Genomic DNA, 16,960 nt, shown 5'->3' with positions numbered 1-16,960 from the left:
CGTGTCGGGGCTCCAGCAAAATAATTTGTCCCTTGAGTAGATTACATAATGAGCACATGAAGTCTTTGTGACATAATCTGACAAATTTCGTAATCTGCAGTGGGCTGTGGTCTGGTTTTAGATCAGTGCAACAGTTGGTAGAAGTCTGCTTTCATTGCAGCATCATACCGTATCATTCCTGCTAATGCTTTGCTGTTTTATTTCATTAGTTGTGTAAGCTTAAAAAGCAAGTGACATTTTTAGTTTTAGACCAATCCTAAATCTTCAGGGCATTAATCAATCTTTTGTCTTCTGCTTCACAGTGGTAATGTCTTGAATCGGTGGCCTTTCTCCAGCCCAGTGAAGGACGAGCCAGTGCCGGGCTGCTGCTAATGGGAACTCCTGCTCTGCCATGAGTGCTCGCGATGGCGTTGGTGGCATGGGCACCCTGGGCCGGCGGCCGCGCTTCGAGAACTCCGAGTTCACCGTGCGCATCTACCCAGGCGCCCTGGCCGAGGGCACCATCTACTGCCCGATCAGTGCCCGCAAGACCACCACAGCCGCTGAGGCCATCGAACGTGTAATTGAACGCCTGCAGCTGGACCGCACCAGGTGTTATGTTCTGGCTGAGGTGAAGGAGTTCGGTGGGGAAGAATGGATCCTGAACCCCTGCGACTGTCCCGTGCAGAGGATGATGCTCTGGCCCCGGGTGGCACTAGAGCACCGCCCGCTGTCTGGCGGCGAGGATTACCGCTTCCTCCTAAGGCAGAAGAACCTAGACGGCTCGATTCACTATGGCGGCAGCCTCCAGATGTGGCTGCAGGTCACAGAGGAGCGCAGGCGCATGGTGGAACGTGGACTACTGCCACAGCCCGAGGCTCAGGGCGACCAGGCCGATCTATGCCGCCTGCCGGAGCTCAACGAGCGCTCGCTGCTGGACAACCTGCGCTCGCGCTTCCGCCAGGAAAAGATCTACACGTACGTCGGAAGCATCCTCATCGTCATTAACCCCTTTAAGTTCCTGCCCATCTACAACCCCAAGTATGTGAAGATGTATGATAATCATACACTGGGTGATTTGGAGCCACATATTTACGCCGTGGCGGATGTGGCGTACCACGCCATGCTGCAGAAAGAGAGAAATCAGTGCATCGTTATATCTGGGGAGAGCGGCTCTGGGAAGACGCAAAGCACAAACTTTCTCATTCATCATCTGACCGCCCTCAGCCAGAAGGGCTTTGCCAGCGGAGTGGAGCAGATCATCTTGGGGGCCGGGCCAGTACTAGAGGTAAGCCAAAACACCAGCATTCCGGGTTTCAGTAGAAATGTTTTTGTTGCTTGCGAATGTGCCCCGCTGATAACAAAGCTATGCATTTGAGACAAGAGGCTTGGCCTCGAGTCAGGCCTGTTAAAATAATGACAACTTGAGATTTGACTTCTGCGAGACTTTGTTGATTTGAGACTTGACTCCCAAAAGACAAGACGTGACTTAAAAAAGCAAAACAAATTGTCTCAACTTCTGTGTCTGTAAAATCCCAGAACAATAAAAACAAAGTTAGACTATGTAAGTGAGGTATTTTATAACCATGAACATGAACATGAATGATGTCCTCACCGGTATTTGGGGTGATGCGGTTATTGTCACAGCCCTAAAGTAAAAGACTTTGACTTCACATATCACAAAAACTGTTGTATGCTGTACAGATTGCAAAGCCAATCGAGGTAAACTTGTGATATTTAGCTATATGAAATTGACTCTCGGCCTTGGGACTTAGTTGGATCTGGGGGGATGAAGTCAGGCTAATTGATTTCTTTAAAAGACAAGCTTTATGTTGAAGTGTTAGTTGCTGTCTCTTATTAAAAAAGTTCTTATTACATAAAGGAAACGTCTGCTCCCGACCTCATAACCTAGATCCTGTCTCGGATGTCTTTCGTTTCAAGTTGGCAGATGCATGGAGATTCTTGAATTGAGACTTCTCTGAAATGACTTGAGACTTAACCTAGATTTGTGCCAAAAGACATTAATATTGTTTTATTGGGTAAATTACTACATTAGAAGAGAATGACAAAACAATCTGTAGATATTCAGGTTATTAAATACCAATATGTGTGGGCTGATGTTTGCCTGTATAAATGGATTGATTCCTGCCACCCTACTTATTAACATGACTCGCTGTGAATGTTGAGTTTCTGTGTGGATTTCAGCATCCGTTACACAACACGGCTTAGCCACAACTGTCTCTATGGCTGTCCCCGAGTTGTGTCTGGCCCCATACAGATGTTTATTGCACTTTTCAGTCCAGCTGTGTGGGGATTATGTAGCACACAGAGGATCCCTCTATCTGCAAGTGGTTGAAGTGGTTACAGTTGTAGATTCTCGTTTTTTGTGGTTGTGACCATTTTTGTTTTGTTTGCACAATGGAAAGATCGTCTCAAGGTAGACCTTGTAGAGGCCCAGCCAAAGGCTGTGAAGGAAACTGGTTGTTTTCATATCACTCAAGACATTCCACTCATATTCTTTTTTTTTTTTTCTACTTCAGGGACCTGTCTCTTTAAGGCATGCCAGTCAAGAGTCCTTAACAAGTTCACAACCGCACATTGTTTTCTTATTTGTCTTCAACATCAACCAAATTCCTGATGGTTGCATAACACCCTTTAACTGTATGCACAATGCTGCCGGTCAAGAAGGCAAATAATGGTTGCTTATTGTCAAGAGGGTTGTTGTATTTTATAAGGAGGTTGAATCACTCCCTGTCACGTCACCCGACCACCTGCTGTTTGCATTTGATTGACAAAGAACAGGGAAGTGCTCACAGAAATGCATACATGTCTTCTGGTATTTCTTCATCTGGGTATAGTCAGCCGTTATTGTACAACTGTGTTCATAATCTACCAGCCAAATATATATTATTTATTAGAGATGCACAGATTACAACTTTCTAGGCCAATTCAGATTTCCGATTTTCTTTGAGTTAGGCCAGCCGATACAGATTTTAGCTGATTCCGATTTAATTTTTTTCCAACCACTTTACAGCACACACAAATATTTATTTTCTATCTTTTCTTTAATAGAACATTTTGCACAGAACATAGACATTTTTTTGGACAGATAATGGATCAGTATAAAATAGACTAAACTATAGAATAAACTATATCAATTACTCCTGGTGTGGGAAATTCACAAACATCTAAAGTGCCATGTTAGAACCATTTCCTTCTTTTCACATCCAATATCCAACAAAAAAAAATTTGATTTTGGTTTTTGGGGTCGTCCCTCCACGCCCTACTTTTTATTGCAAACTTGTTATCTTCTGCATACACGCTGAAGAATTTCCAAACAGCTGACATGTTGCAGGTTAATTCACGAGGTTCCCGACGTGCGAGAAGAGCGCGGACACGCGCTTCACACCGCGAGCGGGTACGCGCGACACACGGTGGAAGAGAAGTGTAACTCGTATAACTTACTGTATGTTGTCAGTTAATTGTAGCGTTGACCGGAATGAAATCGGCATATGTCACACTGACCTGCCGGTCGCCGGTCATGGCCGAGCACGTGAAAACTGGCCAATTCCGGTCACCGGCCGTTCTATCGGTGCATCTCTGTTATTTATTTATATATATTATAGCCACTCTACTGGAGGTGATGTTTGTTTTAAATTGTTAATATCTCCGTCCAAAAGCTAATTATTAATGTATTTCAAATCTCCCCTATGTAATACAATGCCAGTGTTCCCAGCAACAATGTCAAGTTGAAACTGGCAGCTTAGAAGCCAAGTTCAAAGGTAACCAGCCAGACTACAATCTTTGCAACAAGTAGCTATACGCTGCGTTTCATTGCCTTTCGGTTTAGCCAACACAGTTCTCAGGAATGCCATTGTGTGTTTGTGTGTCTCCGTGGTTAATGTGTAAGCATATTGGGTTAATCCTCAACTCAGCAACACGAGTGAGTAGTTTTGAGTGCAGAGGAGCAGCCTTTAATTGTTTGCACAGTAAGATTGCTTATCTGCCCGCTGGTGATTGATACCAAGGATGGAGCTGCGGTGCTACTGCAGAGAGAGAGATCGGGAAGAGGAGGGGAGGAACGGCAGCCAACATTACCTCATAGGAACACTTTGTCTTCATTTCCATGTAGCTCTTCATTCAGGAAAGTAGACCAGTACATGCCTCATCACAGGTTTTGTCAATGAGGTGAAGACTGTAAAATGTACTGACCTCTACTGGAGTTAATGTTCTCACATCTTAATGTAAAGAGCACTGAGTTTATCCTTGACTTCTGACATACGCCATTTGTTTTCAAGAGCTCTGCCTCAGTTTTCTTGAAGGGGAACTCTGATTTTCCACATCAAAGTCTGTTCGCAGGTGTTTGGGAGTACTGGTAGTATGTGGAAAATAGTTTAAAGCCACAGAAAACAGAATGAGCTGCGCAAAGTCCAATAAATGTAAATGCCTGAGGAAAATTCAGGTTTATTGTTTACCAGTGTACACACCCGGGGTACACACTGGTGAAAGTAGGTGTATTATCAGTAACTTTAAGTTTAATTTAGTATTACCTTTCCTTCCTATTTCCAGGCATTAATAACTAGACCAGTTGAAAGGACTGATATCACAGACAGACCAGGACAGTGTGGATCTATCGCCCTCAAATTAACCACACCCATGTTTTCCTGCTGACTGTCAGTTGCAGGGCAAGCTCACTCCGAGGCCTAAAAAATATAAAGAGAGAGAGGTTGTTTTTTTTTAACTCCTAATAGAGGGTATCACTTACAAGAGTTTTTTTTTTTTTGCGTGTCTGTTTTGGAAACCAGCCAACAGCTGCAGTTCCGTGTTAAGATCCTGACAGGCCCTGTCACTCAAGTGCTTCAATTAATGAAACTCGACTTGATGAAAACATAAACCATGTTGTGCTGGTTGAATAAACACGCCGAGTTACGGTATTATGGTCGAACATGGTTATTATTCTACATTAAGGCAGTTAGAGATGTGACAAGCTTCAATTGTGGGTTGGAGTTTAAAGGGGAGTAGACTAATTTTAGTGATCCTACCTTCAACACCTCTGTACTTCAACTGACCCTGCAGAATGAAGACTAAAACCAGCATATGTGACATACAACAAATACTTCACCTGATGTCGGTTTAGTGCTTATCTGTCATTCCTGAAGTTGTTTTCCTTCTCGCGTCAGATATGACAGAAATTTAAGTTGAGCTTTACATTCCTGTGACTACATACTTGCACACTGGAATTTAATGTTTGAAATAGTTTTGGTGTTCTTCATCTTTTGTCTCCATGCTAACATGGAACATGGCATGTAGTAACTATGGCTATGTTCACACTTGGCGTCTCTTTTTAAAACTGTTTTACATTATAATCCTATTGAGTAAACCGTGTTTTCAAAAAAAGTCGTGAGCACTTTTTTAAACACCACCGCCGACTTTTTTTTTCTGCAGCTGCAGTTGAAAAAAGTCAAACTTTTCTGGAAAAAAAAACGCTCTACGTCAAGCTCTTTTTTTTTTTGACAGTCGACCAATGACAAGCGGAGTAGCCAGACCTGTTGTTTTAATAACAAGAAAAAATGGAGTCGGAGCACAGCGAGTTACGATATGAATGGATTCTCCCTGTACAGGGAACTCTCTTTGTTTTATGTAACGTTAGCAGCCTCTCTTTTCTCTCTCTCTCTCTCTCTCTCTTTTTTTTTTTTTTTTTTTTTTTTTTTTTTTTTTTTTTTTTTGTGTGTGTGTGTTCTTTCTCTAGCTCGCTCTACCACTTAGTTTTATCTAATGTTGGCACCACTACACATAGCGCTCTAGCTAGGATACTGTAGCAGTAGCTGTTGTTATAGCAACAAAAGACGCTCTCGGCTGCTTTTTGGAACAAAAACGCTGCCAGCTTTTTTTTTTTTTTTTTTTTTTTTACTACAAAAGCGCCCTAGTCAACTTTTTCTTGTCAAAAAAGACGGCAAGTGTGAAGATAGCCTGATTTAACAACAATATATAATCTTTAAAGATTTTTCCCAATCCACAACTTGCTGTGATTATATTAGAAGACTAACATAAGCTGTTTAGCTGTAGATGACAGACAGCTATGAAGGAAAGCTGTTAGTGCAGCGTTGCTATTAAAGCCCATTTGCTGTATGTTTCTCTGCTTGAGCTCCATTTGTTCAACAGTGCTCATCGGTAATGACAGGTTAGTGCAGATGTCTTGTCTTTGCGGAGTTCGTTACATAATAGGTTACCTTTTTTCTCTCTCTTTTAGCTCTTTGTGACATCCCTACAAAGACCAAACAAGTGTTGGATTAAAGATTGATAGATACAAATGTATCTTGGATAGTTTGGAGATGGATTCTTGATGTTCTTATTTATATATTGATTTGTGGTTTTCTTGCACTAGCTAGTCATCATCTAGCGTTTAAGTATCACCCAGGCTTTAAATCCAGATGTCCGCCTGTCAAGTCTTTGGGTTTTCAGGCGTCCTCCCTGACTTTTTAATAATGATTTAAAGCACAGTCGAGGAATGAATGTCCTATGTAGGTATGATAACGCAAGATATATGTTTAAGATGCTACAGGATGGGGCGTCCTGGTAGCCGAATGGTAAACATAACCGCAACGTCCTATCCCTTACTCTCTCTCCATGTTTCCTGTATATCTCAACAGCATCGGCTATCAATAATAAAGGCAAAATCACTCAAAACTATTTGTAAAAATAGAATACAGCAACCTTATTAAGTATGGATGTCTTTTTAGAATATAACAAATTATAGGATTTCACATGATTTTATGTTACAGGGCAATGTAATGCTTCACTATTTAATAAGGAACTGGTTCTGATTCAACGCTGACACACAGGAAGCACGGTTATTTGTTTTTACATGTGAGCCAAGTGACAGCTTAATATGAGCTCAGCTGTCTTCTGTTCTCCCCCTGGGTCAAGAGGGAGAGTATTGGGTTACGTCACGCCGCTCACTCTGACAGTGCATCATCAGGATCTGCTTTCCAAGACCAGGGAGGAGGTGTCACAGGGCATTAGAGCAGACGTGTGTGTGTGTGTGTGTGTGTGTGTGTGTGTGTGTGTGTGTGTGTGTGTGTGTGTGTGTGTGTGTGTGTGTGTGTGTGTGTGTGTGTGTGTGTGTGTGTGTGTGTGTGTGTGTGTGTGTGTGTGTGTGTGTGTGTGTGTGTGTGTGGGCTGCTGCTGCCAAAGGATAGACCCACTTTCATGTGCACACACATAAATTCAAAGTCATGCACAGAGACACAAATGCTCACAATCATTGCTTTATGGCAACGTCAATATAGACATACTGAACATTAGGGTTGGGCATCGTTTGGATTTTAACGATTCTGATTCCAATTCCGATTCTTCCTTTCGATTCCGGTTCTTATCGATTCTCGATTCCGATTATTTGAGTGGTGGAGTTGAAATGGGTCACGTGCTTATTTCACAAATAAGAGGAAAGTTTTATTTTGATTCAAAGGTGGGTTGCAGTTTGACAGGGCTTTTTCAATGTAAAATAAAGCCACACTAGAGTACCGCTTACGGTGCTCCATGGCTGCAACACAACAATCGCCTGGCCGCTACGGAAACCATAACTTGCGCATGTTTAATTTGGAACCCATGATCAGATTTGAAACCAAATCCTCCAAACGATTCCAATAATGAAACGATTCCAATATTGAAACGATTCCAAGTAGGAATCTGTTCTCGATGCCCAACCCTACTGAACATCGACTTTTATGAATACTAACCACCTTCACTGTACTGTGACCGTTAAACCTGCAGTAATCCATATCTTCGTTACTAACATCAAAAAGCCACTCCAAATAATGCAAAAAAAAAAAAAATCAACCATAATGCTGAATCACATACAATGAACACAGCACACTTTTTTTTTTTTTTTTACCTACAAATATTTATATTTTGTGCATGTAAAAGCACCTGTAGGCCTTGTCGGCCCCTGTGAGCGCTGGAGCTTCTGTTGTGCTCCTCCGTCATTCCCGGCCAACAGAAACACCCCCGTGAGTCAACACAGGTCAGCAGTTTCACCTCTCAGCATCTACTTCACTGCTACCTCAATACAGTCGGACACAGAAATGCGCACACACACCCACCCACCCACTTGTACATTTAGAAACCATCTCCCCAGAGCCCCCGCTAACACTGAGCAGGATTAGTGTGTATTACTGGGATCTCCCCCAACTGGGCGGGGTCGAGAGAGACTTACTGTGCCCTGAAAGTGTTGTTTTCCTCGGGCCGGGGTGGAAAAATAGATGAGAGAGAGAGAGAGAGAGAGAGAGCGAGAGAGAGGCGGGGAATGATCAAATACTGTTCATGTGCAGGCCTTTCAGTTGAGTATAACGTTACAGTGCTTTGTGTTTTATTAAGGTGAAACCAGGGCAAAGAGGCAAATACTACATAGCATGAATGCTTACACAATGGGCTCGGCCTATGGGCCGCATTCCCCGGTTGGGTATCATGCAAAGTGCAAGACCCAAGTGCCTGGTGATCTGTGCTGCACTGGGAAAAACACACTGCAGCAAAGTTACACAAGCAATTTACCACAGAATTGTTTGTGTAGTAACTTGAGGTTAGCGGTGTTAGTTTTTGAGCAACTACTCTCCTCACCATGTTATGAGGGTTACGTTACATCAAGCCATATGTTTGGAGTTGTTTGCTGTGGGTAGTCCCAGGCGATCAAGGGAAGGCTGATCTGTGACGGACACGAGTGGTAGAATCATGTTCAGAGATATCTTAATTTAACAGTTATCTCGGTTACACTTTACTTGAAGGTATCTACATAAGAGTGACATGGCACTGTCATGATGGTGTCATAAACATTATGAACAAGTCATAAGCGTTTATGACATAACGCTTCTTTTAGTAAGTGTAATTTGGTTTTTGTCATGACAAGTTAGGGTTAAGGTTAGAGTTAGGGTTAGGGTACATGTGTCATGACAATGTCATGTGTTCATGACAGTGTCATGTCACTCTTATGTAGATACCTTCAAGTAAAGTGTTACCGGTATCTCTTTTATTGTCTGTCAATTATCTTCCACTTGTTAGCACTTGAATTAACTCGGGAGCTAAGTCTTCACCTCACATCCAGGCTAGCCTCTGTTCCTCTAGCTTCCTTCAATGCAATTTCTAATTCAGCATTTTTTTATTGAAAAAAAAATAAGCGTGTTCCTTAGGTTTACTACCATATTCATGCAAGAAAAAAATGGCATCCACTTCATCACTAAGCATTGGGCATGCTGCGATTTGGCAATATTTAATAGGTAACATGATGTTAATGAGGCAATCTGTAAGCTGTAACCTCCGGCAGCCACCTGGTTCACGGTGCAGCCGCGCCCGGCTCTGCAGCGGAAGCTCAGCCGGAGTAAGCTCTCTGCAGATATTGAGCATTATCGACGAATATCTTTTCTCGCAAAATGTCCGGTATAATCGATAGTGCTGGGTATCGTTAAAAAATATTCTATACCGGTACCAATATCAATACCGTGACTTCGATACCAATTTTATAAAATTCATTGTAACAAAAAGAAATTATGGCAAAATCTTTTTATTTATTTATCTGCTCCTACTACGTGAGCAGGTCTCTCTGTGTATCGTAGAGTTTTTCCTGCGTGACTTTACGACGTGTAACGTTAGACAGCTAATCACTAGCACTATTAGATATTGGTAGAAGCATGCTGCATGCTGATTGGCTCACTGACACTGATGAGATTTACTCCTTCAGGTATTGAAACTGGGTATTGAATGACGAGGCATTTTTTGATACTCGATACTCTAGAGGCAATTCGGTCGGTCCCTAAAAAAGTATTGACTTTGGCACCCAGCCCTAATAATCAATAACACCGGTGTTGTCACCAGCTTATTAACTGGTGGGACAATTTCCTCACAGACTTTTAGTCTTACATTAAGGTAAATTCTTTTAGAAAGCAGCAAATCCTCAAATTTGAGAACTGGGAACCATCAAATATTTGGCATTTTCACTTGAAAAAAGACATAAATAAACAATTAATCGATGATCAAAACCGCTGCCAGTTAACTTTGTTTTGATTGACTAATTGTTTTCGCATAGTGTCTGCATAGGAAAAGTACAAATCTTCTTAAATGGAACCATGTGGGAGGACATTGCAGCAGAAAATAAGATTTGAGTGTTTTGAATGACGTTGACAAAACTTGATTGATTTAGTTAAGAATTAGAGCTGCACGATGTGAGGAAAATATCTAATTGCGTTTATTTTGACTGATATTGCGTTATGATTCATGATATTGGAGGGAATGATCGTTTTTGTATCCTTATTCTCATTTTCATTGAAAATTATTAACATTTGAAAGTGTGATTTTTGCGAGGATCTGTACCAAACAAAGATTTTTTTCTTTAGTCTGTAGGAAAGGATTTGTAGGCTCTGCAGCACCACAATACTTCATTCAGAATGGTTATGCAAATATTGCGCCCCCCCCTGCGTTTTGGATATTGCACTAGTCCATATTGCGATTTTGATACAATTGCGATTAATTGTGCAGAATCCAGATAAAGTCCCGAAACTTTTTTAGGTTACTGTCAAATTAAAGCAGTGACTTTCATTTTTAAAAGCAGGCGTTACTCTTTTGGTTAATGTTAATAAAATCTTCCTTCAGATCTGGTCAAATTTTAAGAAACCAACAAGCAACAACTGTATGTACTTTGTAACACCAGCGATACAGCTGATGGCATTTTGCTCAGCTCAAAAATGAAGAATGGCAATTACTCCAGCTGTTCATTTCACCGTTTGTTTATCTCTCCAACCTGGTGCAAAGCTCTTATTTTCCTCTGAAGCTGTATACATGAAGACTGGTACCACTGGACGGGTACACACTGTTCCTGCTTTGTCAGCTATTGAGGGCCGTGTTGATGCAGCCTCTCGCTCGGACCGTAGCAGCTTGAGATCAGAGGTTCCACAGAGATTCGGTGGAGCCACATGTTTGACTTCTAAACCCGAGTGTAGTTTGTGTTGTGCAGCAGATCAAAACAAAGGATAATTACACTTTCCTCCATTCTCCAGTTGGATTTTTATTTGGTAATGAAAATAGTTACTTGGTTGCTGCCCTACATCTGTGCAGATTAGCACAGATTTTATCAGCAGAATTATATGGCCAATAAAGTAGCATTTCTTACAGGATGTGTGGGCTTGTCTGTTATGTCTCCATTTCCACTTTTTGAGCCAACTAGTCGGTCGTCGGCAACAGATGCTGGCTGCAGCCCGACAATGTGCCTGTTTGTGTCCCCACACAGGCTCTTTTATTTATGCCAGAGTTTGCAGGTGCCTCGTCGGCATCGCACGCACTTACTCACTCGCACACTCACACACACCACAGTACTCGCTGTCAGACTCGAGCAGCTGCCCTACTGCCCTGACTACACCTGCACCAGTGTGTCACATACAAGAGATGAGATGGACAGAGACGGCTTTATTCTGTATGATGTGAGAGTCCAATCACAGGGGTCCTGCTCTCTTCTTTGTAGTCTTTAAACTAAATTACTCCGGGGCACATCTGTGTTGTCAATGCCTTCAATTATTAGAGTTTATGTTTTCGAATGAAAAGTCTGACTAGTTTATATTCAGTAATGTACAGCTTGAACAATTAGATTGACATGAACCTCAAGCTTCTTAAATATGAAATATTTCCCATATTATCACTTTGTTTTTTTATTTATTTCTTTTTTTACATTTTATATACCAAATGATTCATCGAATAATTGCAATAATAACAGCACATTAATTGATAATGAAAATAATCGATAGCTGCCGACAGTCATTCAGGAAAAAAATGAACTCCTGAAGTAGCAAAAAAAGTTGTTTTGTTTCTGTTACTGCAGATGACAAAGACCCACTCTCTGTCCTCCCTTCTGATGCTGTGACTTTGTTCATCTGCAGCTGGCCAGATGTTGCCTTCCCCCTGTCCTCTGATTTTTTTTTTTTTAAAAAGCTTCCTCTCTGTAGGAGTGGCAACAACCGAAAAGGAGAGAACTGTCCCCTTTTGCTGATGCCGTTTTACAGAAACTGTCTTGCACTGTGCTGTCTCAAATTCAAACATTTTCAAATTCAGTAGACTATCTGAAGGAGTAGTTAAGATGTAGGAGAAGTAAAGTTTTTAATTATTTATGTTATATATATTTTAAAACCCTAAAGGTAATTATTAAAACCTTTTTAGACTAACATCTGAGATTTTCCAAGCTTGTGATTTTGGGTATCAATAAAGTCTGTTGAATAATTGCCGAAAGCACGCCCTCCACTCCCCACTCGAGTTACATAAATCCTTGCAGGTGACTTCTCTCTGCTGCGAGGTTCTCATTTGTGTGGTATGTGGTCATCTTGTGCTTCTCAAATGTCCAGATGTGCTTTAATAAAACCCATTGTGAAAAACGGCACACATCTGGAAGGGAGCAGAAGACATGAGGGATGTCACCCCCGGAGCAAGAAGTTGCTCATGGAAAGATCATCTCCAACCGGCCACGTGCTGCTCTGTATATTTTCCGGTAGTTTGTCTCGGAATCGTCAGTGCCAAGTTTACAGAAAGTTAGATTACATGAAAGGTGGTCATCTCTTCTGGACATGAACGTTTCAGCAAAGATAAGATTTGACTTTTGTACCCCTGATAAGTTATCACTGCAGGAAATGGAAAAGCAATTATGGAGTGCGCTTATCATCTTCCTTATTCTCCGTCCCTGTATTCCCTTCTTCCTCTGTTGGTCCATAACTACAATAGCGGTCTGTCTATCTCCACTGGCCCATCCCAGTGAAAAGATAAGTGTCACTGCTAAGAATAAATGTCTGTGCTCTGTTGTAGTGTGAATGACTCATTAACTGTCCAGAACAAAGGCTCTGAAGAGGCGTAGCGGTTTATTTTACTAAGTGTGGACAAATGATACCCTTCTATCATAAAGCTTTTAACAGCCAGCGACATCCAGACATCTCCGCTTAATAAAAACTGACCTCAGGCTTAAATCATTAAAGGGCCATAACAGGATTAGCCTATGTTCTACATACAGTGGCATTTACCTTTTTGATGTTGTACACTCAGTCCTTATTACTCTTATTTTTTATTTTTTTTTTAAATGATGCAAATAATTCTTAACTTTCTCAGATTCTTTTGGGGAAGTTAACTTTGCTTTTTCTTTTGAGGTTGTTAGTCAGGCCAATCAATGTTATTTATATAGCCCATTATCACAAATTCCTCTTCACAATGTGTACAGCATACGACACCCTCTGTCCTTAGAGCCTATATTCAGATAAGGAAAATCTTTAACGGGGGAAAAAATGGCAGAAACCCCAGAAAAGGGATCCCCTTTCCCTGGACGAACAGACATGCAATAGATGTCATGTTCACAGAATAAACCAAAACAATAATAATTACAGTATAGTCAATCAGAATGACAAAATTGTAGATTACAATTAGTTAGACATTACAGCAGCCAGCAGAGCACACATTTAGGCAGTGATCAAACATTAGCTGCACATAATGTAAATCAAGTCAGAGGTCTGGTACGATGCCTGCACAACACACTGACATCAAGTCCATAAATGGGCCAAAAAGGGCCACTGACCCAAGTGTTTCCCTTCCTTTGCAAAGGAACATCTAGCTGTGTTTATATCGATGACATCCATGTCACTGACTCACAGTGACAACTTGTTGTCATGGCCACAACTTCACGCCTCTTGTGACTGGATGGGAGTGAACACACATAGAAACTAATGAATGGCAGCACACACACACACACACACACACACACACACACACACACACACACACACACACACACACACACACACACACACACACACACAGAGGGATCTCTTCAATCGTCAGGGTGATTTGACGTTTCCTTGTTGTTGCGATCTGTCAATAACCGAGGTCATGAACAAATTTACATCTTAAAGGTACACTGTGGAGTTATTGAACATGAGTGCAGTTATGGGTCACTTCTTCCAAGGTTTGAGTCCCCATTTTGTGTCTATCTCTTGTTCCTTGACCATTTACAGTGAACGGCACTACATCCATAGCGACTGCAGCGGGCGCTAATCTAAATGTGGATGGTTTGGTAGTGGCATGAAATCCCTACTATTCCACTGATTGCAAGACTGCCAGCTAGAGCTGGGCAATATATTGATATTATATCGATATCGCGATATGAGACTAGATATCGTCTTAGATTTTGGATATCGTAATATCCTAATATGGCTTAAGTTTAGTCTTTTCCTGGTTTTAAGGGCTGCATTACAGTAAAGTGATGTCATTTTCTGAACTTACCAGACTGTTCTAGCTGTTCTATTTTTTGGCTATAACCACTTAGTCATTATATCCACATTATTGATGATTATCTAAAATCTAATTTTAAAGATATTTAGTTAAAACACCAATTGTCAGCCCTACATTATTGTCGCAATATCTACATCAAGGTATAGGGCTCGGCAATATATCGATATTATATTGATATCGTGGTATGAGACTGGATATAGTCTTAGATTTTAGATATCGTAGTATTGTGATATAAGTGTTGGCTTTCCTGGTTTTAATGGCTGGATTACAGTAAAGTGATGTCCTTTTTTTTAACTTACCAGACTGTTCTAGCTTTTCTATTATTTGCCTTTACCCACTTAGTTATTATATACACATTAATGATGATTATTTATCAAAAATCTCATTGTGTAAATATATTTTTTTAAGCACCAGTTGTCAACCCTACAATATCGATATCAAGGTATTTGGTCAACAATATCGTGATATCTGCTTTTCTCTATATTGCCCAGCCCTACTGCCAGCCGATATAAACAAGACAGGCTTAAAAATATTCAAAAGAATGTATGTGCAACTGTTAATTAAGAAGGAAATGAAAACATGTTAAGGCTCAGGGATACACACATTAAATGTAAACATGACTGTGTTAGTTTACAAGAACACACCACAGTGTACCTTTTTAAGAGTGCCACTCTGTGATGAGTGCAGTGAGGTCATTTGCTAGAAGCTGGATTAGGTAATTTACCACTTATTTCCAGCCAGTGTATAACAGAATTTACTTGTTCATCTTATTTAGGTTTTCTGACTCTTAAAAGACTCAAAGAAATGCATTTCTATGTGTGACTCGGCCAGTTTAACACATCTGTGTGTAATGTAGGACAAAGGAACTGAAGGAGATACAGGATATCTATATAGGATTGGCACGTGATTGGACAGAGTTCCAATGTTTGTGTCTCTCAGATCTAACTAATTGGTTTGACCTCCTTCCTGCTCTGACCATGTGGCTTAGCTTTAGTGTATTGATTGTGCTAAGTCACTCTCTTCATCTGGCTGCGTTGTCTTGCCTCAGTGTTAGCCTAGCGTTGGCCAGCTAATGCTTGACATGTGGCCTACATATGGGCGTGTTGCTGATGAGACCACCTGTTCTGGGTTAGGGGTAGTTTTCGAACATGGCTAACTGTGTGGATGTAGCTTTACTAACATGGCCTGAGTGTTGGCTAATGACAGAGAGGTCACAGCACACACACACACACACACACACACACACACACACACACACACACACACACACACACACACACACACACACACACACACACACACACACACTCAGCTGAAGTTAGAGGTTAACTAGACTTTATATCTCACTGGGTGCTTGTACAGTATTTGTCATTACACGAGAGAGCTTTTTACATTATTACCAAAGCTGTAAGCTATTACACAGGTAACATTATGAGCAGCAGTGAAAGTGTAGTTCTTTAAAGGTGTTTAGTAGGTAAATACTTGCGGATACTAGGTTATGTAAACCTGTGTGTGAAGTAGAAGGATAAAATGACTCGTTAAACCACAAAATAGGGTGGGAAAAGAAAAAATATATTACAAAGCATCACTGTTTACTAATACATGTACTTACAAATTAATTTTTTTATGTTTCTGATAAACTGAAGGTTAAATGCCAAAACCATAGCAGTGTGTGTGGCCGGGTTGGCTCAGTGGGTAGAGCAGGCGCACATATACTTGGAGCTTTATGCCTCGACGCAGAGGTCCAGGGTTCGAATCCGACCTGTGACAATTTCCTGCATGTCTTCCCCCTCTCTCTCTCCCCTTTCTCACCTAGTTGTCCTATCGAATAAAGACAGAAAAGCCTGAAAAATAATCTTTAAAAAAAAATAAACATAAGTGTATCAAATGAAAATATGAAAGTTTGCTCGTAGTGATGAATTTACAGAGAATCATCACGTGTATCTGCAGCTCCCCACGGAGCTTTCAGCTTCATTGTTTAGCTGCCTGGGACCACAACTTTACTGTTTCCATTGACTCTTAACCTCTGTCAGGGCGTCATCAGAGCTGTTTTTTGTGTGGAAAAGCTGTAAAAACCCACCGTACGTTACCTGCTCAGCACCAAACAGCAAACAGACACAGCGACCAACTGATGATGCTCTTTCTGACACAGCCCTCACCATTTACAGCACCCAGGGGATACTTAGTGGTGGGAGGAAACCCAAGGGAACCCGGGGAGAACATGCAAACTCCACAGACAGGGACCTTCTTGCTGTGAGGCCACAGTGCTGACCACTAAGCCACCGTGCCGCCCCACAACCCCAAAATGAATGATAATGTTGCAACTGCGGTACGTGTAAATAAGCAAAGTTGATCGCTAACAACTTTGATATATCAATTTAAGGTGACGATATGTTAATGTTCAAAACTTGTGGCCCAAAAAAAAATCTGTTATTGGTATGTAGGTTTAAAGCAACACTAGAGAACTTTTCCCGCTTCGGTGCCCCTACAGGTTGGAAGCGGAATTGTCCCATTTATGTCTCATTTGAACTACAGATCCGCTACCCGATCTGGCAAACTCGCATGGTGCAGTTATAGCCTGTAGAGAGCCGCAAACCGAAAGCAAATGTGCCGTTCACCCTGTTATGAGTTGATGAACCACTGAAACGATTTTGGAAACATTATTTTAAGTTACAAAAAGTTC

The 16,960-nt window shown here is 41.3% G+C and overlaps 1 protein-coding gene across 7 annotated transcripts in view; it reads left to right on the top strand.

Annotated features, from left to right (window-relative positions):
• The window catches only part of myo9aa (myosin IXAa), a 130,702-nt gene that overhangs the window by 28,483 nt on the left and 85,259 nt on the right, over positions 1-16,960 (top strand). For 6 of the 7 annotated variants that reach the window (XM_039794731.1, XM_039794732.1, XM_039794733.1 and 3 more), the window contains exon 2: positions 303-1,267. In XM_039794731.1, the coding sequence (XP_039650665.1) occupies positions 392-1,267 (876 nt within the window). In that variant the 5' untranslated portion in view covers positions 303-391. Of the gene's footprint in view, positions 1-143; positions 214-302; positions 1,268-16,960 lie in introns of those variants that run through there. The other variant, XM_039794727.1, reaches the window with a different exon arrangement.

This window comes from Perca fluviatilis, chromosome 3 (genome assembly GCF_010015445.1).
Source record: "Perca fluviatilis chromosome 3, GENO_Pfluv_1.0, whole genome shotgun sequence".
NCBI classification, from domain to species: Eukaryota; Metazoa; Chordata; class Actinopteri; order Perciformes; family Percidae; genus Perca; species Perca fluviatilis.
Note: the sequence above shows the minus strand (reverse complement) of the source record. Positions and strands in the feature narration are given on the sequence as shown.